The sequence below is a fragment of the Pygoscelis adeliae genome, unplaced genomic scaffold, assembly GCF_000699105.1.
Source record: "Pygoscelis adeliae isolate BGI_AS28 unplaced genomic scaffold, ASM69910v1 Scaffold325, whole genome shotgun sequence".
Lineage (NCBI taxonomy): Eukaryota > Metazoa > Chordata > Aves > Sphenisciformes > Spheniscidae > Pygoscelis > Pygoscelis adeliae.
In genome coordinates, this window is record NW_008824769.1 from 554925 (window position 1) to 581657 (window position 26733).

A 26733-nucleotide genomic window follows, 5' to 3' on the forward strand; every position below is an offset into this window, starting at 1 on the left:
GGGACAGGGAAGGGAGAACATCTGCAACAGGTACTTGAGTCTTCCCACTTCGCCCTGAGAGTAAGAACTGGGATTTCTGAGAGAGGGAACTGTTCTACATCACCTTGAACTCAAATGTGCAAAATATAAACATATCAAAGAGGTACCTGTGTTAGTTTGGTTGGTGACACCTTACTGCTCTGTGCAGCCACAGCTCCTGGTTCTCAACCTAGCTCCATGCACTCCCTACTACCTGAAGGAACCACCTGCACCTCCAACCAGGGCTCAACCAGCACGAGGCTGGGAGCACAGATATGATAAGACAGGGCTGGCATTTTAAATGGGGGAGGCAATAAGGCTATGAGCTTGTGGGTCTTGGTAAGAGGGAGGGGAAGGCAATTGGTGCCCTTCATGTGGCCTGACACAGAGGTTAATAACACAATCCGGAGTGATGGGAAAGATGCCTTTGGGAGAGTCAAGATCAGATGGAAGTCTTCAAACTGATCTGAAAGGGGGAAATCCTGACTGGGGTAAGGGCTTCCCACATCCCTAAATAACAGCCTAGATTCTTTTCTTACATTTCTGGCAGCACAAGCCAGCAGACTGGTCAGCAATCAAAACAGAAGGGACAATGGCACAAGCATCAAGTCAAAAGGAGCTCTCAGTATTCACTCAGGCTGAATATTCCTACCTGTTCTCAGGCTACAAGCTGCAAGGGACAGAGAAAGGTATAAAACCTGGACTGCAGACTAGGGAATGAAGAAATCAAGAGGACAACATCTAGAGGAGCCCAGGATCAGTACCTGCTCTGGAGGGTTGGCGGAAACAGGGGAACTCCATCTGTAGAATATAGGCGTGAGAATGGAGTCTGTCAGCACCCACTCATGGTTAACTCAAATTGTCTGCTGAGGGGACCCGCCATACCATGGTGTATTCCTAATAGATGAAGAACAACGGGAGTTACTCTGCAGAGATGCCACTGTTTCCAAAATTCAACTGCTTTCTGACCAGGATGAGCAAGAAGTCTCCTGCATACTAATATACTGCAAAGATTGCAATTAACCCGTGGTTCTTGCAGGAAAGACCAGTATGTACACAGCTCACGAAGCACTATGGTATGGACAAAAGACTTTTTCAGGGACCACGTGCCCAGAAGCTTTAAAACGGGGAGATTTTTTTTTAATAAGCATCAACATCAGTGAAAGTGGTGCACAATGTTAGAAATGGGACTGGTCCATCTGCCTGGAGAAGACAGAAGCAACCAAGCATTTATGATTCTCAATGAGAACAATGATTCAGCCTCTGCACTTTTAGGACAGAACACTGGGCCCTCTTCTTTTTGGGGACAAAGTACTAAAAGCAGAAACCACTTTTTCTGTAGCTCTTGGCAGAAGTATGGAATCTATTTCTCCCTTCATCAATGTCCTACCAGCTCCCATCCTCACGGAGAAAAGGGGCAGGACTGTGGAATACAACCATTCACTGAGTTAATTTGGTGTTCATTTCAAAGTCTTATTGCTCTGGAGTATAAAAGGGTAAAGCTAAAGATGCTCTATGTGCACTGTGAGGCTACTCTCAATCCCATGTTAGATGTACTACTAGGAAAAAGAGACAGATGGCAGGAGGTAAAGCAGAACACAAAGAAATCAAACTTCTTATGCACCACATGCTAACATTATGAGTTATAGCTTAACAAGTCCTTGTGGCCAAACAACAGCGGGTGTAGATATCCAAGGACTTCAGTGTGGTCTCAGGGCTTCTCAGGGTGTGCAAGGACAATGTGCAAAAAGCAGCCAAGGAGGAGACTCTTCCATAACCATCTGCGCTCATGGGAGTCCTTGAGACTGGAGAGATCAATGGCAACAGCCACAGAGGAAAACACAGTAATAGGAACGTGGATTTCCTCAGAGGCAAGTTCTAGTTACTGGCTATCCCCTGAAATAACAGCTCTCCGGTTGCCACCTGTCTTTTTGTAGAAGCTTACCTGTAAGTGGTGACAGCTGTCAGACAGGTACTTAGCAAACAGGCTATTTGCAGTTCTAGGGCTTTAAAGAGAAGTCTTTCAGCTGAGGAAGCTTACTGCTTATCTGCGGAAATGGCTTTAGGCAGCCCTGTCAGTTAGGAGAAAGCCATGCAGACAGCACAGAATAATGCTGAGTTAGAAGTGGTTACATTTTCTTTGAAAAGCTGCCATTGTGCCCCCTGCTCACTTGAAGGGCGTGAAGGCCTACGTCTGGCTCAGATCTTCCATTTGCAGTGCTCTACCTCGACATCCTGACACTGCCAGCCTCCTCGGCAGAACAATGCACGCAGGCCTGACACTCGGTAAAAAACCAGCAAGTGCTGTGATTGTTAGCAGTCTTTCCTAGCAGGTACCAAAAAGGACAGAAATCAAAAGACACTGTGGCATAAGAGCCAGGCCAAAAAAAAAAAAAATCCCACCCAGCTCAGTATCTTATTTCTGAGTGGCAAAGGGGCAGAGCAGGCACGCAGTGACATTTCTTCGACCTGCCCCTACAGATTTTAGCATCTGCTGGTTTGAGGACTTCCTTGTGTGCCAGGACAAGAACCTTTGTGCTCAATGAACTCCTCTTTCAGCGATTTGTCCAACTGGTGCTTTGAACAGGTACAAATTTGAAGATCCACAGCAGCTGGCAGCAGAGAGTTGCATGCATCATCTGTATGATCTGAAGTAGTACTTTCCTCTCTATTTCAAAAGTGCCATTTGCTAGTTTAATTTCCTGATCCCTTTTTTCTGTATCAAAAGAAAATCCTCTTTCTTTAGGAGACTGCCCCATTCTCCTCTAGCATTACTCTCCGTCTCCCTTGTGAACATACAGATTAGAGTATTTCTGTAATTTGTTTCTGATTTTTTAGCCAATTATTCACTCCTGAGAAGAGCCTCCCTCTTATCCTAAGGCAGGCTCTGTAACAACAGATCTTGTGAAGCAAGATTGTTACTCAAGGGAAAAGAAAAAAAAAAAATTGTTTCGCCCTTAGCCCGTACTTTGGTTTATCATCCTTTTTATTTCCTTCATTTAGACTCAACCACAGTTTTTAAGTAGGCCTTCTTACTTTTAATAGCTTCCTTATCCTGATTTGAACCATACTGAGAATGTTTTGTTATTGTTGCTGCTGTTTTGTTTCCAAGTTTCCTCAAACCTTTTTTTCAAAGGTAAGAGGCAGCACTTGCTTTGACCATCTAGTATGGAAACTTTAAAGACAATCTCTTTGAAAGCATTTTAGGCTTTTGGCTGCCACTCTTTAAGCTTTTTCTTTTTTTTTTTTAAAACAAGCTTCTTAATTCTTTTTGTTGCTCTCTTTTCTAAAAAAAGGAGAATGCCGCGTATTATGGTCACTTCATACAAAGCAGCTCTCAGTAACAGAATATAATTCAGTCCCGAGAGTGTACAGGACCTGGTTCAGAGAGCTGCTTCTCCTGGGCTGTATGACAAGTTACTCTAACCTCCTACCTTTGTAACCACTCTGATCCCTCTCAGCATGTCGTTGAGAGTTGCCAACCTGACTGAGCAATTCAACACTGTAATATCAAATACTATGCTTTTTCAAGTTCGGCCCGGAATTACAAGTTTCAGGGATTCCGTGTTACTTAACTCATCTGATTTGGCGCTATGTTGTCTTCAGTTTATAGCACTATGTACTATTATTTTAAGCTACTGTTTTCCTCATACAATTTGTCCTTCTACAGGAACACATCTTGTCATCTCTGCTAAATGAAGATCAAGTATTAGAAGAGGCAGTTAGAAAGAGCAGAGGGGACTTCCCTGAGGATCGTACTGTCCTCTAGGACCTCCTGTTTAGCACCCATTCCCTAGGAAAGCCCAATTGCTTGAATTTTGGCCATGTGACAAGATGGGCAAAGGACTAGACTGAGAAAGGGGCGGAGATTTGTCACGGCAATAATGGACAGAGTGAAGGCATGCAGAGGAAACTCTGCTGTCTCCTATGACCTGCTAGCAATGAAAGAGAAGGGGTAGAGCAATACAAAGAGTCAGCACTCAATGCTAATGGTTTAGATGAATCAAGACATCCTCAAATTTCAGTCTCTCTGACAGCTCCTGCCGGGGGAGCAGGAACATCTTTAGTAGAGTAGTTCCGACTTGCAGCAGCGGAACTATGCTTTGGAGCTAAGCTCACAACTGGTGATATTTATCAAAGACCAAGTAACCTCACTTTGTGTGTCAGCAGTGGAAAATTCTGGGGAAAAGCCACTGCTAACGGGAGCTGCAGGAGCAAGTACTTTGTGACAGTTACTTCTTAGGGTTATCTAAAAAGTGCAGAGTCCTTCACAGGCAGTTTAGTAGGTAAAGCTGTAGCCAGTATTTTCTGGCATGGGGACACTGCTGATCACTCCTTACCACACAGGGCAACAGTTGACATAGGAGATTATCTTTAAAGATAAAAGACATTGGTAGGGCCAATTACTGGAGCAAGTCACAATCAAACATGCTCAAAGGTAGAGTGTTTAGATTTGATTCACTTAGAAGACATGTTGGTGGCTACTGTTTGGCATTGGGAAACATTAAAGGGATAACAGGCTGTCAACATGGAAGAATAATTTTGCTAAGCTATAATTATCAGTAGCAACAAAAATCAGTTCCATGATATGGTGCTATAGGAGAACAAATGGACACCATCACAATCTGCTGCGAAGCCTAGGAAGAAGACACTGACAAGGAGCTGGGGGATGGCTGTGCACGTCTCACATAGTACAAGAACACACAGGATATAGACCTGTCTCCAAAGATCTCAACGAAGACTTAATTTCACGTGCTCAAGGACCACATGTGCCACAATTCAGGTCTGCTGAGATGAACCATGAAAGAAAACCTAGACACACTTAGCTAAGTCACTGCTCCCCTCCACTTTTTTTTTTTTTAAGTAACGCTTACCAATACTGAAAAAAGCGCACAGTGATTCTTTTAAATTAACAATTCTTCTGAATATAACATATTTAAAAAGCAATGCATCAAAGTAGCATTTTACCAGCTTAATTTATACTGGCTTTAAGTCTGATTGATCAGATTGATTATAATGGTTCCACTGGCTCTTGGACTGGCTGCCCTATTAGCCATTCACTACTAGTAATAATATCAGTAACAGGGGCCTGGAGAGCTGCTAAACTAATCCAACTGTTAAGTACTGAAAGAGTAATAGGTATATAGTAGGGTCTATCAAAAGAAATCTGTCTAGTTTCCTTGACCTCTACGCTTTGAGTACTTCGCAGCTATAAAAGCATGCGTTACCATAAGTTCTGTCCCTGCTTGGGTGCAGTGGTCTCTGCGGGAAGGTCTGCAGCATGCACACACCGGTGAAGCTTGCTCACTCTGCCATCGGCAGCTGCGCTCTTCCGTTTGTCTGTAAAAGAAAAGACAAGCGCTCAAATGTATTCATTTTCCTCCTCAGTGAGCGTTTTTATTTTGCAAAAACTAACCGATCTCCAGTTAAGTGTTTACATTCAGCATCTAGGCCAGCAATACATTTGTCAGGGAAAACTAATCCAGCATTAGTTTGCTAAAGCTCACAGTATATGCATTTATAGAAATACAAAAAAAATCACAGATTTTAAAAGAAATTACTGCATCATAAAGCACATACATAAAATAAAGCGTTCCTACTACTTCAAATACATAAAACTAGTTTCACTTTTTAGCTATATACTGATAAAGTACTTTTAGAACTGAACGAGTTATAAATAGGATGTATTTGTATTTCTGAGCATCTTAGACAACAGTCTGACATGAAGTTAAACCTTTACTTTTTTAAGCCTCTGCTTGTTGTGTTTCAAAAGGAACGTGCTGAAATCTTGCACACTAGCTGGGTAAATACACAGGCAGCAGTTGAGAAATTAATACAACTGGAAGCAAGCTGGTGTACAGGAACATGGCTGGCCAATATTTGAAAAAGTTCACATAAGAAAATATACTCATTGAGGGCCACTGAATGATACCACCTCCAGCTCAACAAGTCACCAAGACACAGATGGCTGGAAAGTTACACGCTGGATGAAGTATCTCACTGTGGCTTTGCCCTGTTCCATTCTTCTACAGATGTCTACTCTGCCCGTTGCCTAAGACAAAATACCACAATGTGAGGGCTCTCTGATTTAACTCAATGTAGTCTCTCGCATGCAGTAGATGGACTCAATGTCAGCCTATGATGCTTCAAAAGCAAGAAATGATAGGACTGAAACGACACTGGAGTCAGATTATAGCATGCTCTTCTGTACCAAGAACTATTTCCACATAGAAAGCGTTACGTTTCCCTCCCCACAGACTGATTTTTGTGCGTGTCTAAGTTCTGCCTGTGAGGCTCCACCACCCAGGCTCCAAGTCAGCCAGGCAAAATTACAGGAAGCACTAGAACTTCGGCTAGTCGTTGCACCTCACCTGCACGTTCAGTACAAGGTGAACAGCAGGCTGAGAGGACGTGTGCAAGAGGGCTGTTTGTCAAAATGGCCTCAATCAGCAAAGCTATAGGTATCTAGAAGACTGTCCTCCTTGATACTATTTCACAGGTTAATCTGGGAGTCTTGCCACCGGTGGAACATTAGCATTGTGATGGATACCCTCACTCTCTGCAGCACACAACTGACTACTTGTCCAAGAAGTCTGGCACACTGCAACTCAGCAGGTTCAGAGTAAACCAGAGGGATTAGCCCACAATTGAAATCAACCTCACTGCTTTTAAGAGAAAGGTCATTTATCCCATGGTCCTTATGTGGTACATTGCAGGCAGTCTCAAGACCTGCAGCAGCAGGAGGGAGATCATCATGAACATCAGACTCTCCTGTGTGCAGGCTTCTAGAGTTTAAAGGCTTAAATCGTAGTATCCCCATGAAAAGACTCAGGCTAGACAGTTCTCTCTCATATTCACAAATCCATTCTAACAGTCAGACAGCAACAAAGGAAATACCAACAGAGAAGCAGGCTGATCATACCTCCTGGGCTGTAGTCCTTTTTAAAATCTTCTTTCTTCTGATGGGGAAGGATGAATCTGTAGTCTACACTGTCGTGTACCCAGCCTTTCTCAATGAACAAGCCAGGAACCTCATCCGAAAACAGCCAATACCTGTAGGAAACACACATGTTAAAAGGCACCCGTCTCCTCTTCCGGCTAGTTACACACATCTGCCTTTATTTGCACAGAGGGGAGAAGCATCTGTGTGCCTGACTCAGTAAAAACTGAATGCATGTATATCTTCGTATTAGCACAGTTGAGAAACACGAAAAGCTTTTATTAGAATCCATTCTAAGAGCATCCCTGTGCAACAAACATGAAAAAAAAAAAAAAAGAAGATGGTAATTAGGTTCTTGAACACTGATGCAAGCACTTGAAGCTCCACTGGCTAGTGGATCCTGACTTCCACAGGAAGGCCTCAAAAAGCTGGCCATGTAAACCAGTGAAGGCCATTACGCTCTATAAACACAAAAAACTCACTTCTGCTCTCCCCCACAGTTCAACACACAGGGAGTCCTCTCAACACCCTCCATATCAATCACTTCTTGGCGACTGCGATCTGATAAAGCTCCTCTCAGAGGGGAGAGCTGGCAGCTTGGGATCATTTCCTTTCCTACCTGTTATGATTACGATCGGTGCCAATTGGGGTCCTGCGCATCACCAGCTTCGCTTTGGCAATTCCATCCTGGAAAGTTTTCTCAGCTGCAGCTTTATGCTTCCGGATTCTTTCTTCCTCTGCTTCTTTCTCCATCCTCACTGTTGGAATTAGCACAGAGAAGTATTAGCTTTTTTTTTTACTATATCCAAACATCAGTATTCTCTTTTATTTTACTACACCATGGGAATAAAAAAAAAAAATTATTGGTGACTTTGGTTAATATTCTTTTAGCACAGCCATCCACCCTTCATCTTACTTTCCACCCATCATTCTAGAAAAAGCTCAAGAATTATTAAGAAGTCAAGGTATAAGGATGAACTGGGCTGAGGAAAGAGGAAAGTCTGGATAAAAATTGTCTGGAGAAATTAGTCCTCATTATTATTTCCCATTCTAGATCAACAAAGTGGCATCCATTGCTGTGCAATCCCATACAACAGGGTCAAAGATCTTGAACTACAGCACAATATACGACAAGGACTTCTGCTCTGGCCAGCTCAAGTGTTGGGAGCAGTCCAGCTGTGAGACCACAGAGGTCAGCATGGCTAACGGACACCTGCATTTCCACAACTGCAGCTATGGGGAACGCTCTCCCCACAACCTTACCTACCGAAAAACCAGATCTGGCACAATAGAGGCCTCTTCCAGGCACAACTGTCCCACAACAGCAACTAAGTCACATCTCCTAACACCTCATGCTTTCCCATATATGCTATGATGTGGAAGAGCATTAAAATAGAAACCTCAGGTTTCCCACTCGTGACAGAAGTATTGGAATTTCAGTAGCTCTCAATATCCATGGCTGTTGACAAAAAGGAGGGGAAAGAAAAATACTAAGTGGCCTAAATCCTGACATCACAGGCTCCTTGGAAAGTCTTACAGAACAAAACATGTCATTTCACATCTCTAGGTAAGGAGCAAGGCAGCTTCTGCCAAGAGACAAATCATTAAGGTCAACAGGATTTATGCTTCTCATGATGGTTTGAGAGTCCCTCTACACTTTTGCCCGTCTCTGAAGAATAGGTGTACTTTCACCAAGAACTGCCTGAACAAGAAGGAACAAAACATCAAATTGAGTCACACTGGCTCTTCAGAGCCTTGATCTCAGTCTAACAAAAACATCACCCCTTCACAACTTGCACAAAAAGCTATAGGCAACATTCTTCTGTGTCCTGAGAACACTCGAGGAAAAAAACTAAAAAAGATGAAGAAATGAAGACTCATCTTTGCATCCCAAAGGAGGGTTTGAAGCAGATGGAATGAGAGCATATGGAAGGGGTGAGGTGGAGTGGGGCAGGTAAAAGCGAGCATATAGAGGTCATATGCTGGCTGCTGTCCAGGGAGAAAGCTAACTTCTTGCTAGGACTTTTCCCAGGGCTACTACCTTCTCTTGCTCTTGCAGCCATTTTCTGTATGAAGATAGGTTTGATAACAGTCGATTAGTAAATACCTGGTAAGTCTCTGAAGTCCTGCCAATGTAATCAATCCTGACTGATTAGAAGAGACATGCTGAAAAACATACCCTTGCATTTGTTACACCAACTCGATATATCAGCTTTTATATAATAACATACCAACAATATACCAACTTACAGTAATTGCAGCATGGCAAGCTTGTCCTGTTAATCCATACCTGCCCGACACAAGCAGCTGCACAACCCATATGTCTGTAAATATCAACTCCTCCCTAAACCTTATGACCTCTCCCTATGTCAAAATACTGAAATCAGACAAGTGGCAACAGCCACTCTCACAGTACAAAATGCCTCGTGTCACCTAAATCTGAGCCTCGCAAACCGCATCAGGAGACCCATACTACAGGAAGCACCGTTCTTACCTTCCACTAGAAGACGACAGAGGTGATATGATTGCCCCAGGATCTCTCTCCTTGACACCTTCTCAAGACTTACTGCCATCACTGGATGCTAGCACAAGGTACACTTCCCTATTCCTCAGTAACCTCCCCTCAAGAGCCAAGACTCCAACCAAAACAAGCCATACTGCCAGCAAACTCTTCAATGCTTACAACGTGGGATATCGTGGACACTCATGAGACGGGTATTTTTTCTATCCAACTGTAAAGACCAGTTGCAGCAGGTACCATCAAGTGCCAGAATAAGGAAGAGGCAAGGAAAGAGCAGAAACTTAAATTTACTCATATGCCAAAACTGTTCAAACAAAATGAGAACAAAGACACCAAACTAAAGGGCTCCTCCCCGCATCTCATTTTCAATTGTGACGGCAAGCCAGTCTCCGTTGGTACTTTCCTCTCTAGCAGGCTTCGTTAGCTGTATAAGCTTCCGGCTCTCCATTCTCCTCCAACAGACTGCATGGGAGCTATTGCTTCATGGAGTGATAAGGCAAAGAACAATTAGTAAGTGCTGCAGTAACACAGAAATGGAAGTGACTTGACTTTTACTATCAAGAAAGTACAGATATTAATCATGTTATCTCAACAGGAAGTTCTGTATGAACTTCTTTTGAACAAAAAAATAATTTATGCTTTCTTACACTGGGTTCTTTTTTTGAGCTGAGACTAGCTTGGTAGTACTGGCCGCAATCTTGATAGGTTTAACTTGAAAGAGGTTAGTGCTCCCAGTGTTACAGATGTTACCAGAGTGGTGAAAAAGAAACCTCTGACTGTGAGATATGTATCTATACATATCTAAAAGAGTAGTTGCTGACAAAACACCTATTGTGCAGTGGTTCATCTACATATATATATACATATATATGAATATTGAACCACTGCACCATTGGTGTTTTGTCAGCAACTACTCTTTTACTTCCCCCGGAGATACTAACACTATTAAAAGCAAATGCAACTGAAGTGGTGTGAAAGCCAGTACGCTGAAAAAGCCCATAGAAAGCCTGTGTGATGGTAGGAGCATGCTGATGCAGTTCTCATTGTGGTTATCCAGAACTATTTTTCACATACTGAAACCACACCAGCCCCCAAGTCTGAAGTCCTGAACAGATTAGCTCCGAGCTGCTAACCCTGCAGCCCTAACTACTGCACCATCAACAATAACCAATCTTTGGTACTTTTGAGGGTACCTTCATGCCTGGTAACAACTGCTTAACAGGTAAAAGAAGCCCTGGATGCCTGAAATATTGGGGTTTGCTATGGGGAAAGGAAGCAATACGAATTCAAACCTTAATGAAAGGCTTAATCCTTCCTTCCCCGCCAGAGAGACCTAGTTTTCCTTGTGGAGTCCAAAAGAATGAATTCAACTTCCCAGCATGCAAGCCAAATGATTCTTATCTCCATCAATGTAATATTGCTTTTTTTCATATATAACTAGTACAAACTATCAAGTGAGAACAAGAAGTATCCCAAGGAGTAGTGTCCAAACTATTTAATTTTGCAGTAAAATCTTATCATGAACTTGACCTTGCTGTCAAACAACTGGAACACTACAAGAACTGGTGCCAAGAGGCCATTCAGCTACAGCACATGAGATACTTGGTATTTTGTTTTTCTGGAGAAGTAGGACAGCACTCCAGATCTTCAGCAGTTTATCGATACTCTGAGACTCGCAGCTCTTAACAGAAGATCTGAAAGGTCTATTTTCTTTCAATGTGAGGCATGGTTGTATCCAGTCTACTTCCTTAGGAGCCTCAGAGTATTCCACATTATTTACCGATTCTTGGTCTCCTAGAACAGATACTCCCAGATTCCAGCTAAGGCACATAAGCCAGGCTCCATGCGGGATGCTTGTCCCTCAACTGTTTCAGAAGGGAAACAACAACCCAGATGAGCTATGCTCTCCACTTCCATCTGCCCAGTACCCACATTTACAACCCAAAAAATCCCTGAAGTGTAATTCCAAAGTATTTTGCTCTTCATATTCCATACTCCTTAGCAAAAAGCACTACTTACACAGAGGCATACGAAGTTTGGTATTGCAACTCGCGATTTATAGAGGTTTGAGTGGATAGTTTATATTTATACAACTCCATAACTAATTCTTTGAAGTGATAAACTGTAAACTGAAATTTGTTGCCTAAATCCTTACCTGGGAGAAGGGCAGCTAGCATCAACCTGACAGCATGCGTGGCAGCAAGGCCAGCAGCAGCTGTAGGAACTAGCTTTTAGGCAGGAAGGATCTCCTCTGTACATAAGAGCTGGAAGATGTTTGGACACAGACAAAGATTTTTTTTTTGTTTGTTTTCTGTTCCCAAAACAGATTTTCTGTTCTCCAACCTTCCTGGGCCTGACAGAATTAGAAAGGTACTGAACAAAAGATGCCCACAGATAAAAATCTAGAAGCAGTTATTGCTTTTTCTCAACATTCCAGATTTTGAGCTGCCACAGGAACCATAGCAGCTGAATTACACTTCTCCAGTGAGTAAATCCCTGGTTTTAAAACCAGGTAATGCTTTTGAAAATAGGCTGTCAATTTTGCCATTAACTTATTCCCTTCTACTCCACAACCCACAAACACTCTACTCTCCTGGTATTTTTCTTACCTCTCATTTGTATTTCTTGTTGCTCCCTCTCTTTCTTGGCTTGGATGGCAAGAAGGCGCCTGCTCTTCACAGCACTGATCATATCATCAGCTTCTATTTCTACCCGGTGCTCTATTTTCATCATCTCGGTTTTTTTCTTTTCATTTCTTCCCATCACATTCTCATCTTTCCCGTTCTCCTTGTTCTTGGCCACCATTTCTTTTCGCTTCTGTTTTTCTGCTCTCTTCTTGTCATTTTCTTCCTTCAAGATAGCTAGGCGCTCCTTCCACAGCTCAGCTGACGTCTGCTGCTTGGCCTCCACGTGGTCCTGCACGGAGTACGTCATTAGAATCCGGTGGCACAGCGCTCCAAGTATCCGCAATTTCTCTTCAGGAGTCAACTCAAAGAACTCTGATGTCTCCAGTTTCTCCAAAAACTCATCCTGTACTTCATTATCCTCAAAAGCTGCCGAATCCTTGCTTTCATCTACATTATCTGAGACCTCACTTTCCTCTTGCACATCTGACTTGCGTAGGCATAGGCGAACCAACTCAGAAGCAGAATGCAAAGTAAGTGGTATTTCAGAAAGCTTCATTCCCAGCTCAGCATAATCTTCAGCAATTTCATCCTGCAGCAGGGTCTGCAAGAGAATGACCAGTACTCGGTTCAAATAAAGGAAGCCGCCTTTTTCTGCGCAAAGTGCTTCCATCAGGGAAACTGCTGTAATGGGATATTGAGCATCTGGCATCAATAACCCTGAGTAACAGCTCAGGAACTCCACCACCATGGCAACATCCCCAAAGAGCGTATTAGGAAGTCCTTCTGGAGTATCAACCAGTTTAAAAGTAGGCAAGGTCTTCCCTTTAAGATCTTGGTCCTCATATCTTTTCTGTTTTTCCAGTTTTTCCTTCATCTCCTTCTCCTTCCGCTCCTTTGCTCTCTCCTTCAGTTTCTCTTTCAGCTTCTCCCTTTTCTTCTTCATATACTCCTTTCGCTGTTCCTCTGTCATCGTGGCCCATTTCTTCCTGTGCTCTAGAAGCTCGTAGCGTTTCTGTACTAACCCTCGCAAATCCTCAGGGAGACGGGCACGATCCTCATTTGACAGTAACCTAGCTGTTTTGGAGATGATGCAGGAAAGGGCACTTTTTTTGTCTTCCCGGTCTTTGTTTTCTTTGTAATAGGCAATGAGATGGAGTGCCGCAGGAGGCAGATGTTTCTGGGGTTTGCTGGAAGACCTAGGGGTGCCTCCAGAATTCCTGGGAGCCCTGGACACCTTAGTGGTACCTTTAGCCATGTCCAGTAGTGTCATTTGTTTCATTTTCATCTTAGGGGTCTTCAATCCTTTCCTAGGAGACTTTGATTTCCCTGATGACTTCTGCCCATTCAGAACCCTTTTCCCTCTTTGCTTTTTGTCCAAGGATTTGTTGCTGCCCTTCCCCAGTCGGCTCCTCTTTGGAATGTGAAAGTTAGAACCAAGTTTAGCAGGTGACACGATTTTCATCACCTCTTCCAGCTCCTCTTTAGGACATTTTGAATTCTTAGAGTTTTTCACCTTCAGTGGAGAGCCAATAATAGATTTCTCCAAATGCACGTGGCACCACAGAGTAGGGCTCAGTGGCTGGCCCAGGGATGATGCATCAGCTTTGGATTTCTTGGAAGGCTTTCTGTCAGGTGATCGAGAGCTCTTCCTCTTGGTTGAGGGGTTGAGAGTCATATACTAAAATTAAAGAAAGAATGATTTTGTATTAATATTTAAAGGTAAACAAGGGTTATCTAGATCCTTTTCTGTCAATTATTTTTGCCTATGTTTATTTTTAATGTATTTTTCCAATGAACAAGTACTCAATACGTTAAGGGTAACAGCTTTCAATAGCTGCAATAGCTTTCAGTATTCTGCACTGTAGTCACTACATTGGTTATGAGGTCATTAGCTCATTCCAGAAAGTTCACATTTAAGTTTATAAAATGAAACACTAGAAAGAATTTTAAGTGTTTCCTACTACATTACATAAAACCACTTTGTTTCTGCTTAAAAGGTTGTGGGGAGGGGGTTTGCCTGAAAATTGATTTCAAAAACTATTCCTCTGCTCAGAGACTTCTTAGTGGGTCAGTCCTGGACCCCGCCCAGCTCAGCACCCAGAGCAAAACTGAAGGAGCACCGAAGCGATGGGTGACAGGGGTTCAGAGACTGGTTTCTGAACTGCCTGTAAGCATCTGGAATGAAGGTGAGACAGGATTCAATTCTGAAGTAATGTGATTGAATATCTGACTGTTTTTAAGCTGCTGAACTAACCTACCTGACAGCATACTTTTAGCACAGAACAGTTTAACCCAGAGCCAAAGAGAGACTGATTTCAGGACTATCTCAGCATCTCAAATTCAGTTTCAGGATGCACCCAGAATACTAATATATTTCAAGAAGTGAAAAATAAAACACAAGGACGTAACCTTTAGGTTATGGATAAAATTACCAGAAAACAGGGGCTGAAAATTTGAGATTCCTTAGCAATAAAAAATTCCACAGCGGTAAGCACAGCAAAAGGTGCAAGCATCTAAGAAGCATTTATTTAAGAACAAACATACACAAACGTGATCAAGTTAAGACTATAGGAATATTCAGATTTTCTGGCTCATGGATGTTCACTCTTGAAGGCTTTAGTTTAAGAGCCCTCATTAGCCCATTAGAGACATTTTTACTGAAGATTGCACCATCACCGAATCCAGTGTCTGCATAACTTCATTCTACAAAAATTGTGTTGAAATTTTTGCTGAAGAGAATTACCTAAGCCAAAAGCATCCAGCGTTGATATGAATCATGTTAATCACAAATTCATAAATACTAGATCTACAACTTATACAGTATATGCCACTTACACAAAGTTATTTTGTCAGAACACTAAAATTCTGGATTAATAAATTCTCCAGCCACTTCTCAAAATTTAAAAACTCAACATAAATTCAATCTCTGTGCCAAGTGGGAGACACACTACAGAAAGCACCATCCCTAAACATAAAGCTAAGGACTTCTGTAAGTCAAACCAAAGATGTTATAGTTGTGTATTTTTAATTACACTAATGGTACGCCTCCATCCATCAGTGTGCTGAATAAAAGAATTTGTACACCACCAGCAAATACTTTAATTTCTATTAAGGCAGTGACCCCCCAATACTACAGCAAGGGTGAACACAGCTCAAATATGAAGAATTTATTTTTCCCTTTAAGCAAATCTACAAGCGTCCAGAAGAGTCCATAGAAGCTTGCTAGAAAAGGGTGTTCTCCTCCTGATGAGGAAAATGGGATATAGCAAATAGTTCTCTGCTAGTTTTAGAACACTTGAAAAAGACCGAGTCCATGAAAAAGTGAGTTTACTAAATGAACAAAGCAGTGCTTTCTACACCCAAAGATGGATTTTAAAACAGCAGATTTCATGACATGGCATTTACTTGGTCAACAGTATATTTGGCTGGTCATTACAGAGGGCTGGGAAAAAACCCATCCCTACTACTTAGAGTATTCAGTACAAAATTTGTGGTATCTACCACCATTCAATCCAGCACCATACAAGAACCAAGCATCATGAAATCATGAAATCAAACACATCCAGCTCTTGCACTGTAACTATGAAAAGGGCCCAATAACTGACATTTCCAGGTAAGGACTATAGCTCTTCCATTTGTCTTACACCTGGAAATCATGACTTTACTTGCAGACAAGTAATGCAAACTATTGGGGGGAAAAAAAAAAATAATAGTCAAGAAAAGGCAGTTACACCTCAAATTTTCAAAGTAGACCACTGTTTCAGACAGTCACGCTGCATCACCTCACAGAGGGTCAATCTTCAGAAGAGTGGGCCTTCCTGCTCTGCATCTCTCTAAGTTGATGCAACTGGCACGCTGAAGTCTCTGCCAAAGACTGTTTAAGGGTGGGGAATGGGTGAGAAAGCAAAGGAGGTACTTTTAGGAATTCTTACCTTATGTGGGTCAAGCAAGAAGTCACTAAATTTACTGGGGAGAGAGTATTTCTTCACTAACTCATCCTCCACTACCCACGGGGCATTCTCACACGTGCCGGCCCGTAGCGCATTATGACGGATGAAGTACCTCAGGATCTCCTTGTTGGGAGGACGCTCTGTACGGACTAAGCTGTCTGCTGGTACGTTGCTGATGATCTTGGAGATAACAAACAGACAGACTGTTAACATTTAAATTCTAACCACATTATAAATACATATCATGTGGTTAAAAGGAGCAAGGACCATTGTACTGCTTCATGCCTACAAACTCTTCGCTCTTTCAAAGCTCTCTTGCAAAGACTCAAAACAAACCAAACAGAGCTTGCAGAACTGAGATGCACAATAGAGATTGGTGGGAGATTCAGTTAGCCAAAAAAGTAAAAAACGTTAGTTTATGTTGCAGATTTCTTGCCAAAGCCCACTGCTTTATCTCTGACCTTCCTTTAGCTTGTGCTTGCTACTAACTTAAAAGCTTTTACGTATTAATGTTTATTTTGTTTTGATTTTTTTCCTGAGACCAGAGGAGTAACTCTGCAAGTGGTACTCATTAAACTGAGGTCAGCACTGCCTCTCTCGTCAAATTAGCAAACAGATGACAAAAAGCACGCAGCAGCGCTGCAGATACACCGAGCTTCCTGAAGCGCAGCTACCTATGACTCTCAGAGAGGCTCAGTTAGAACAAGAGCGGCAACTGCCGCTTATGATTTAACTAGTCTACCTCTGACCAAGTTTCATTAACTGCCTGACCAGAGATTAGCCAGTTAACAGCAGTCACTCTAAAGCTACTGTAGCAGCGTGTGGTATCAGGGAATTGTCAGGTGTCTCCACGCACAAACCCCCAATTATATATAGAAACAGCCAGGCTAGTCAGCCTCACAGACAGCTACAGCCATCCTGCTTCTAATACCACGACTCCGGCAGAAAGTACTACATTGTGCTGTATAGACACACTGATAGTGATTATTTAATTAAACTTGCATATTCATGTTAAAACAGAAAGGATTCAAGCAGACAACTCACCTTATCTTCATTTTTCAGCTTGACATCATACTTGTGTGGCAGGAATTTAGGTGGAACCCACTTCCTTTCTTCCTTCTTCAAAGAAGTGGGAAGCTTCCGAGGAGACCTACGTGCTCGATCATCTGATAAAGCAAGGTAAGACATTAAGTGTCTTAGTATTAGAGTTAAAAAAAAAAAAAAAAAAAAGGTTAAAGAATCCAGACCATCGCTGGACTGGGCACCCCACCCCTTGCTATCTATACAGTGTTTGATTAAACTAGGACATCAGGAAAAAAGTCTCAAATCAGATTTTAGAAATATCCTGAAGATGCAGGCTGGGAATGGAGTCCCTAAACAGCTCTGAAGTAGGAGGTAACACCTATCTTCAAGGAGTATAAAGGACCACTTGCAGTATTTAAACCCATCTCTCTACAGACAGTAAGCTGCAACTACCTATGCAAAAGGAGAAATCGCCTATAAAATTCACGAAGGGGAGACAGGTTTCATAACCTAACCAGTAACCTGCTTAGGGAGCTCCTGCCGAGAGCCCTAGCTGTCTCTGCCGTGACACATTTGAAATAATTCTACTGCAGGGATTACTGACTCTAAATTAAAGTAACTTTTAAAATCATTTAACTTTGGTGGCCATTAAGCCTTTTACAGGTATGAGCCCTGTGTGTATGGGCTAGCTTAGCTGGAGATTTTAAGCATACTTATACAACCAGTCTTTTTATTCTCAAGAGATGTAACTGAAAGAGTACAAAGGCATCACATCTTCTTGCCAGCTGGTGTTGAGTCTATTATTTCTATATTCAGGTTGCGAATGTTAATCATTTAAGACAAAATCCAAGCTTACTGAAGAAAGCGATCCCCAAATGTTTTTATGTTTGTGGTTATGACTCAAAGAAAACAATAAAGCAAGCATGATAGCTGAGAATAATTATCTACTAAGTATACGCAGAATACAAGTAGATGCTAGACCTAAGTCAGACTTTTAAATATATACATATATATATATATACATAAAATTGTCACACTGTAAGCCCTATAGCATTTAAGCTTCAGCAGCATTACAGCTTACATGGTACAAAACCAAGTTCTGCGCCCCCGCCCCCCGCCTTCCAAAATCAGTCACCTTGGCTAGGGAACAGATCACAGATGCTATGGGCTCACTGCACCATACACATAAAAGTGCAGCTACTTCCCACATTTGTGCTACATTTCAGATAATGCAATGTAGAATCCGCTGCACCAAGCATCACTCATTATAGAAGCTTTTCTTTAAAATAAAACCCCCGAATTTCATAACAGTGATAGTATGTGTGAAAGGAGACTGATCCTCTCATCGCACGTCAGGCTGAGACGTAACTTTTGCCTGCTTTGGTTCCACATTTGTATTAAAAAAATCTTGGTAAGTTCACAAATACTGAACTATGTTTTTCTGCTCAACAGCACAATGGAAATCACATACAAGACGCTTCAAGCTCTGTAACAGACCTGCTTTCAGAGATCTGCCTCAATGTCTTTTAAGTCTCTGAACGTTATCTTTGCTGGATGTGCATACCACATGTAGCACGTTTATATTTAAGAAATAACTATGTGTTGCTTAGTCCTGGCTCTGACTTTGAAGGACTCTGTTACACTGCTGCTTCTGAAACAGGCCTGTAAGCGACATCTCCTTTTGCGATTTACTTTCTAGATTCTAGAAATAGGGATGACTACACTGAATTCCATCAAGCAGCACCTGGATACTCAGGGGTGGGGAAGAAATAACTATACCTTCCTGAAGTTATTTTACAAAAAGCATACTTCATTTGTTGTTGCATTGTACTGTAATAAAACTTACACTTACTACGCTACTGGAACCTCATAAAGCATCCATATGCTGTTGTCTCCTTCTATTCACCACTTACTTTGGATTTTCCAAAGCAGTATCAGTTCCAAGTACAGCTCAAGCTGCAGAACCTGCCTTCAGTAGTTCACCATCCATTTTCGGGAAAAACTAGCCTTTCCTCTCACTTCTGCAGATTCTCCAGAGTTCACTCCCTAAGCAACTAAAAATACAAAGCCACTTCATACTGCACATATGATGCAATAAAGCTGGTATAAAGCCTTATTTTTAGCTTCTGAGGCACAGTAGACTCCTAACCAGAGAGACTGAAGCTCTCTTTCTCTGCCCCTTTTTTCCTCCAACAAAATCAGCAAGTTTGACATAAGTATTAGTAAAAATGCTAAGGTTAACTCTGCCCCCTCGTGTGTGCACAGAAAGATACAGCTCTTACGTCACACACAGTTATGCAGAGGCTTCTAAATGCTCACTCTTGTGTAGTGACCTCAACCCATATTACCAGTGGTCAAGTATGCAAATTATTAGAAAGAAAAAGCCAGCCTAAGTGTGGCTAGGTACCTCCAGATACTGTACGCAGCCTCCTGCAGGTGCAGTTCAGGACCTGAACCTACTAAATGAAAGCAACTACTTCTGTAGCATGCTGTATAAATGTAACAAATGCTACGTAGTGGTTTTAATGGACTCTGGAATATAGATTCAGTAATGAGTTTACTATGAACCTATGCTCTATTATAACCCAGAATATAAAATATTCTTTTAATAAATGCATATGTACAAGGAGAAGAGTTAAAAGAATGAGCAACCTGATCTAGTTGAAAATGCCCCTGCCCACGGCAGGGGCGCTGGATTAGATGACCTTTAGAGGTCCCTTCCCACCCAAACTATTCTATGATTCTAATGAGTGCTTACTGCTTTTACTGATTATATTATGACTCTGCTAGCATCTCTGATTTGAAAATGTTGAGGTTCATCTTTTACAGAAAGGGTAGGACAGTCCCAGTTTATAGAGGCGACTAAACACAGGTCAGATAATCGGCTGAGTCAGACTGAAAAAGGTGCAGGAATCCCCATTCCTGCCTGTTCTTCCAATCTCGGAGCGTTATACTGGCAATGTCAGTAAGAGCTCAGCTGAACACAGCTGGTTAGAATACTGCACACCAACGAACAAAATATTATGGTAGACTTTACTAAACACCCAAAAATGCTGCTGTGAACTTGGTTCATGAGCATTTTTGAAGTAAAAGGTACTTCCCACGCCTTTTATGAGGTAGTTTGAGAGAACTACCACTCAATTAAAAAAAACCAAAACCAACCACTCAAACAGGCATTAGTCCCCCTCCAAGCACTATTACTGTTTCAAGGGATGAGTATAAGGCCGGATCGTTTCTGCAACACTTTTTTTTCCTTCCTGGTTCTACAGAACACTGCAGTGAAATCAAAACAGCTCATAACTTTTTCCAGTACCAATCAGAAACATTTGGCTATTATTAAGCTTGGGACTAGAGCTTGGTAGAACTTGTTTTCCACTCCTGACTTTGCTATTAGCTTGCTGAGCTGTTTTCAGTTTCCTCTTCTCCGCATTAGAGGAGGTTACATACACCTTCCCCAGATGTAGAGGTGGCTATTTACAAAAGTAAACAGTTTATTACATTTATGTGCTTTTAAAATTAAGCTATCCAGATTAGAGCTATGGTCTGGGGTTGGTTTTTTTGTTTGTTTGTTTTAAAACACTTTTTGAAATCTCTTTTAAAGAATCTTATAATTCCATTTTTAAGAAGTTACACAGGACATAAAACTAAATTTTTTTTTTTTTTCCTCTTTCAACAGTACCTTCTCAGAGTCAAGAAAAGCCTTGGACATCCACTGTTTAGTTCTGCAGCAAGGAGGAACAGATATGGAAGAGGGGAACAATGTTTCAAAGCATGCTTTATTTTGAATTCTTAGAAAAAAAAAATTAATATGCATTTTTCCTGCATGAATTTTGTCTCAGCATTTGAAAACTGGAAAGGAGATAAACCAAAATAAAAAAAAAACCAACTTATTTTTCTATGTCAACTGGGGACATGAAAGAGAATTAGAGCTTGTCTCTGACTGCACAACACCAGGCTTTAGAACTAGAGATGTTTGTTCTGAGGATGAACATCACAGCAGAACTTTACGATTCTGCATGAACCTTTGCTGTTCCCCCCCCCTTTTTTTTTTTAAAATACACTTCTTATATTTTTGAAGCTTATACGTTTCATGCATAGCTTTCGTTACTACACTTAGAATGACAGCACATTTTCTGCTTTAAAACAGGCAAGAACAGTTGAAAGCCAACAGCGCTGATGCTACCCAAGGTGCACCACTAACAGTGACCATTTCAGGGTATTCGTTACATAACACTGTTTAAACATCGCGTACAACATTCACAGCCCAGGCCCGAGACGTACATAAATTCAAATACTCACTTCCAGGTGCTACCTACTGGCATGCTGTCTTACTACTTACTCATACTTTCCCTCCTGTTGTCATCCTCCTTCAGGATAGCTTCCTTCTGGTTGTCCTGGGCTGCCTGGCTGGAGTTCTCCTTGTCGCTGGATGGGGAATCACAGGCTCCGTCAGATTTCTTTTCCGAGGCCTCTTTATCAACTTTCTCCAGGGGATGTATTTTCACAACTTTCACAGGCAATATTTTCTCCTTACCAACCTGCACGGAAATATTGATGAAAACTGAACCTGAGCAAGACACATGAACTAATGAGCTTTAACGCTACGAGGAAGGACAAAAAGCAAAACACTTAATTGACATCCTCCTTGAGAGAAGCTCATGATCCCTCTCATGAAACAATTACAGGATTTCTTTCTACTACTCCTACCTGGAAGTTCTGTACAAAATGCTAAGAAAGAGAGAACTGCCAACCCACAAGTTTTTCCAGTGTTTAATAATGCTGCTTTCTCAGCCTAAGGGAAGAGTGTGCGTGCAAGGTGCAAGCATGCTCTCTCAACAGCCCCAGTTGAGAGACTATGTCCTAAACAGATTCCTAACAGAGAACATTTTATAACTTTCCCTTATTTTTAACAAGTTTGAGTTTTCCCCATCATTCCCAGTTTTGGAGGGCATTTTCTAATCATTAGAGCATTGTTAGAGATTTGTAAGCAGTTGCCTTCAAGCTGCATTAGTTTAAGACTACTACTCCTGGGAACATGTTAGGTTGAAAGATTACAGCACATTATACATAATTAAAATATGTACTTTTATATATATTTAAATATATACACAGACCATCACATATTTAAGCAGCATAACAGATCTATCTCTGCTTTCCCATGCACACACATAGATCAGTCATTTTTCTCTTGCCATCAGTATGGGTCATCCACGTGCTTCTGCTTATGGAACCATTTTGCATTCAAAAGCAGATGCTGTCACTGGGATTCTATAGAAAAGAAATTCTCACCATCTTTCTGACAATGTAAGTGGCTAACATATTCTTCCCATCTCCTGCCTTTAGGTATCCAAAATTAGCTCTGTGCAAAAGCATGGGACAAAATGGAAAATTTTATTCTTACCTCAAAGTCACACTCTTCTCCCACCGCAAATTTGGTCATGATCTCCAGCCAAGCTGCATCCACCAACTTTTCCAAAGATACAGTGTTGTGGTGGACTATTTCCAGTACCAGTTTCTCATACCAGATGGGGAACTCCTCCTTCAAGCTGAGCAAGCACATAAGTTCTCATTATTCAGGGAATAAAAGCCAAAATGCAAAGTAGCCTCCCATTTCGCAATTCCGGGAACGTTAACAGCCAGGACAATGTTTGGGGCAGATGCCACATTAGCATGCAAACATCCAAGGGCTTTTTGCTGCCCTCCCTCCAGCACCCCCCCAAAGTGTTAATTGGCATGACAATACAAATTGTACTTGTCCTTCCCGGAAGGAACACCATAAAACATTCTGGAAGAGCAGCGCTGACGGTGAACCCTTTCTTGCTGGTTATTACTGCCTCTCTATTAAGCGTTAAATATATACCAAGATCATGTCATTATTCTGGGGCTTGTTTCTTTAAAATTTTTGCTTCCAACAATAACACGATGCTGATGAACACTTAGCATTTCTTTCTTCCCAAACAGACTGCTAACACAGTAAAGAAGATAGAGGCAGGCTGACACAATCAAATTACCTTTCCAGAAAAAAATATTTTGTGTGTTTCACCATGTCATGATCTTCAAACTTTCATTCAGAGAGAAAGGACTGTTACAAATTTACTTGACTTGATTTCCTTTCTAAAAGATCAGGTCAGTTAGCTGATAGGAGTACTAAGAAATATATTGCATAAAGCTTTCTGGCTAAAAAGGAAAGTCCGTTTTGAGTTACTGTAAGGAGGAACAAAATACTCCATTTTTCCAAAACCCTTTCAGCTTCCCAGACTCAGGGATCCATTGCTGACATCCCTCAGCTATATTTGCTGTTCTACAACTGCCATGAACAAAATGATCCCTTTAGCAAACTCCCTAAATGAACTTTTTTTATTCAGACTAGTGTCAGGTATTAAAGCAGCCAGCAAACTGCCTGGGAAGCTTTTAATCCCGTTTCAAAGAGACAAGACCAAAATCTCATTTCACAGCCTTTTTTCCCCACATTTAGAGAGACTATAGCTAAATTTGTTATTGAGAAATCTTCCACTTATATTTCATTTTCATTTCTTAATGTTTTCAGAAGTGGCCAACCAAAAGTAAGCAACACTAGACCAGCGTTTTTTGACTCAGGATTCTAAGTTTATGGAGCTGGCCCAGCACCCTCCTCTCCAACAAGAACACTAGGGAGGAAAGACTGAAGACAGTACTTCAATCCTCACAGAAATTAGGACCATTAGCAAATACGTTTCTTATTTGTTGCCTTTAAGGATGCGATTAAGGATGTGATTAACCTCAAACGATGGGGAATTTCTCCTTAGGCTAAGGCTATTAACACTTCTGCCAATGAATCAGAAACGTGGATTCTTTATTGAAGAGAGGCAGCAGAAAACTTCACCCCTTATGTAGTACTGCTGACAATCTTCCCAGTTTAAATCCAGGAAAAAAAGTCACAGAAGTCCAAGCCATCAGTTCACAGAACAGAGAAACATGCCATTTGTTTGGCATAATTCCTACAATTTGGTAATCACGAAGTAAGTTATATATGTTGGTTGAGCCAAGGACTCGCACCTTTACAGAAAATTCCCTTCTATAGCAAGGGTGATGCTGGATCTCAACCAAGGATTCGGGGCCTGTGCTGTGTGCTAGAGGGGGAGGTCAGGGACACGGCAGCCTGGAAGAACACTGGTGGTCTAAACCGAGTAATGACTCTTGCTGGTTTCCCTTTGTTCTTTATTGTTTCAAGTAGAGCAGATTCCCCAAAATCTCACTCCAAAATAATTTTTTTATTTAGTACAACAACTGATTCCAACGCATATCTGGAAAAAAAATAATTACAGCTGTGGACCTGGCTGATGTGAAACACTTCAACGGCCTCTTTCTACTGTATTTTTACTTTAGCTCCTTCAAGATTTATTTTTTTCCCCTCTGAAAAATTCCCATTACTCAAGGGGCTTTAAAATATGCCAAGTACCATATGCTGAACTATTTTGGTTCAAGTAATACCAAGATACAGCACTAAATAAGTACATTACTCAACTGCATTAGTGATGGCATCAAATTTGGACTTAATTTGCTTTCAACTCCAGAATCCCCAGATCTACTCACAGCCAGTAAAAAGCTACTTATCTCACCTCATAAACTAGCAATCACATATCATTCCCAAGTCCACTCTTCTGCCCCAATGCCTACAGACAGACACATACCAATTTCTCCACTGGTACTTACAGCTCAGCAACTTCCTGCTCCTCCTCCCAAGCCTCTTTGTGCGTCAGCTGGCTGCTTCCAGTGCTTTTGCACGTCCATATGCGTTCGCTGTACCTCTCTAGACGTGCTTCGTACTCTCTGTAGAAGCGGCAGCTCAGGAAAACAGGATTTATGCCGTGGAGAGCATAATCACAGTAGCACAAGACAATCAAATTCAATTAAACCCTTACTATTGGAGTGCACAAAGGCTGAAGACCACTACAGTACAGTCTGACCCTGCGTCTACCATGGAGATGCTGTGTTAAATCCGGTAGGTTTCGGACCAGGATGCACCGGAGCTTTCTGCAGCCGAAATGCCCGTCCTGTTCGGCGCTGGCATACAGAAGGTGCCACACCACCACCAGTTCATCTGAACTGCACAAGGGGAATACATATGGCTGAATGTTTCATGGCATCGCTAAGTGACTTTTCAGCTTTTCCAGTCTGATTCATTGGAAAACAGCACAAACAATGTCACAGGCACGTGCAGGAGACATGGCATGGACTGCCGCCAAATGCCCGACAACAGCTGTTGGGGAACTACTACTACTAATGCCTTAGGATGGTGTTACAAACTCTAGATGCAAATTACCTGTCTACCCAGTACCCCCAATCTTTTGAGGAAAAAACCTAAAAGCTTTGGAACTGAAATCACTAGGAAGGCCACCTTTCCTTTGGTTTCCAACAAGAGCAGCCTCCTGTGTTAACACACGAGGATCTTTCTCACCGACTACATCACCTGCTTCCCGTATCACAACCAGCCTCAAGGTTAAGTTATTCTGGCCGTTAGGATTAATGGGTGCACAGGCAAGTCACCGTGGTGCAGACAGCATTATGAATTACAGCATTAGCTACTCTGTTGTAAGCATCTGTGGCTATGCTCTACCCGTTCCACCTAAGCAGTAATTAACTGTCAGTGTAAACAGATATAAGCTACTTCATACTTTTTATGGATAGAACATGTACAGGCACAATTATCACAAAAGCTAGCACAGTGTAAATCCATACCAATTTACCCCGTGGCAGCCTGCTTAAGTTGCCATATGCTTACTGATGGTAATTTAAGTGGACAAATTATAAGAGAGGCAAGAAAAGCATCTTTCCCTTCTCCGTCAGCATGCTCTCCAGCAGAAAGGCAAGCGCAGAGTACAAAGCATACTTGTAACGACTACAGCGGCTCAGCCCGCTGCAGCACAAGTGCTAATTATGAGAGTCGCTGTGGGAACAAGCAGATCGCTCCACGCTCCTGGGAAGGCAGAGCCACCAGCCACAGCAAACCGCTCATCGTATCCCGCATGTGCTTTGTCTTTCAAGAAAATTTCAGTGCAACTAACCTATTTTTTTAATTATTATTATTATTTTTTTAAGATTCCTATTAGGAAGCCAAATTACAACTCCAACAAAGCCAATTTTCTCGGACTTTTCTTCACAGCCCCAAGGTAAAGCACAACAAGGTACAGCAGCTGCACCGTGGATGTTGATATACAGGTATCTTACAGCAACTGGTGCTACGCAAGAATATAAGCGGGAACAGAGCCACCTCCAGAGGAGGCTGCCACTCCTGTCAGTATTCCCTCTGCCCGGAGCCGGTCTTAAAACCAAGGAGAAATCATGCGGTTTGCCCTGCTTGTGGAATCTCCTACTCTTCAGCGGATGAACAGCCATCTGACAAGTCATCACCCCACTAAGTTTTGAGCCCTCTGGCCAATTCTTACCCCTCCCTGAGGTTTCAAAGATGCTTAAGTTTCCATAGAAATGAGAGGTGCTGCAGGGCAGTGGCAGGAAGCGCCGTTGCTGCGATGGGGCAGTGGCAAGGAGTAACCACAGCTTACAGAGGAACTCATCTGCCCAGCACCACCGACCAGACCAGAAGTGTGATTTTAACAAATCTTTGTAGTGATACTGAGCTGGGGACGGGGGGGAAATCAAACAAGAAACCAGGAG

At 42.0% G+C, this 26733-nt stretch overlaps 2 protein-coding genes across 2 annotated transcripts in view; one reads left to right on the forward strand and one right to left on the reverse strand.

Moving 5' to 3' along the window:
• BAZ1B (bromodomain adjacent to zinc finger domain, 1B) overlaps positions 1-24965 on the reverse strand; it is a gene marked incomplete at its 5' end in the record, with an annotated part of 44693 nt that extends 19728 nt beyond the window's left edge. Inside the window, 9 exons of the mRNA XM_009323617.1 lie at positions 5247-5358; positions 6941-7071; positions 7578-7716; positions 12089-13784; positions 16039-16236; positions 17101-17222; positions 21419-21617; positions 22481-22625; positions 24772-24965. Coding sequence (XP_009321892.1) covers positions 5247-5358; positions 6941-7071; positions 7578-7716; positions 12089-13784; positions 16039-16236; positions 17101-17222; positions 21419-21617; positions 22481-22625; positions 24772-24965 — 2936 coding nt within the window. The remainder of the gene's footprint in view (positions 1-5246; positions 5359-6940; positions 7072-7577; positions 7717-12088; positions 13785-16038; positions 16237-17100; positions 17223-21418; positions 21618-22480; positions 22626-24771) is intronic.
• A 138-nt stretch (positions 24966-25103) lies between these two features.
• LOC103916619 (fibrinogen-like protein A) overlaps positions 25104-26733 on the forward strand; it is a 30683-nt gene continuing 29053 nt past the window's right edge. Inside the window, exon 1 of the mRNA XM_009323631.1 lies at positions 25104-25136. Coding sequence (XP_009321906.1) covers positions 25104-25136 — 33 coding nt within the window. The remainder of the gene's footprint in view (positions 25137-26733) is intronic.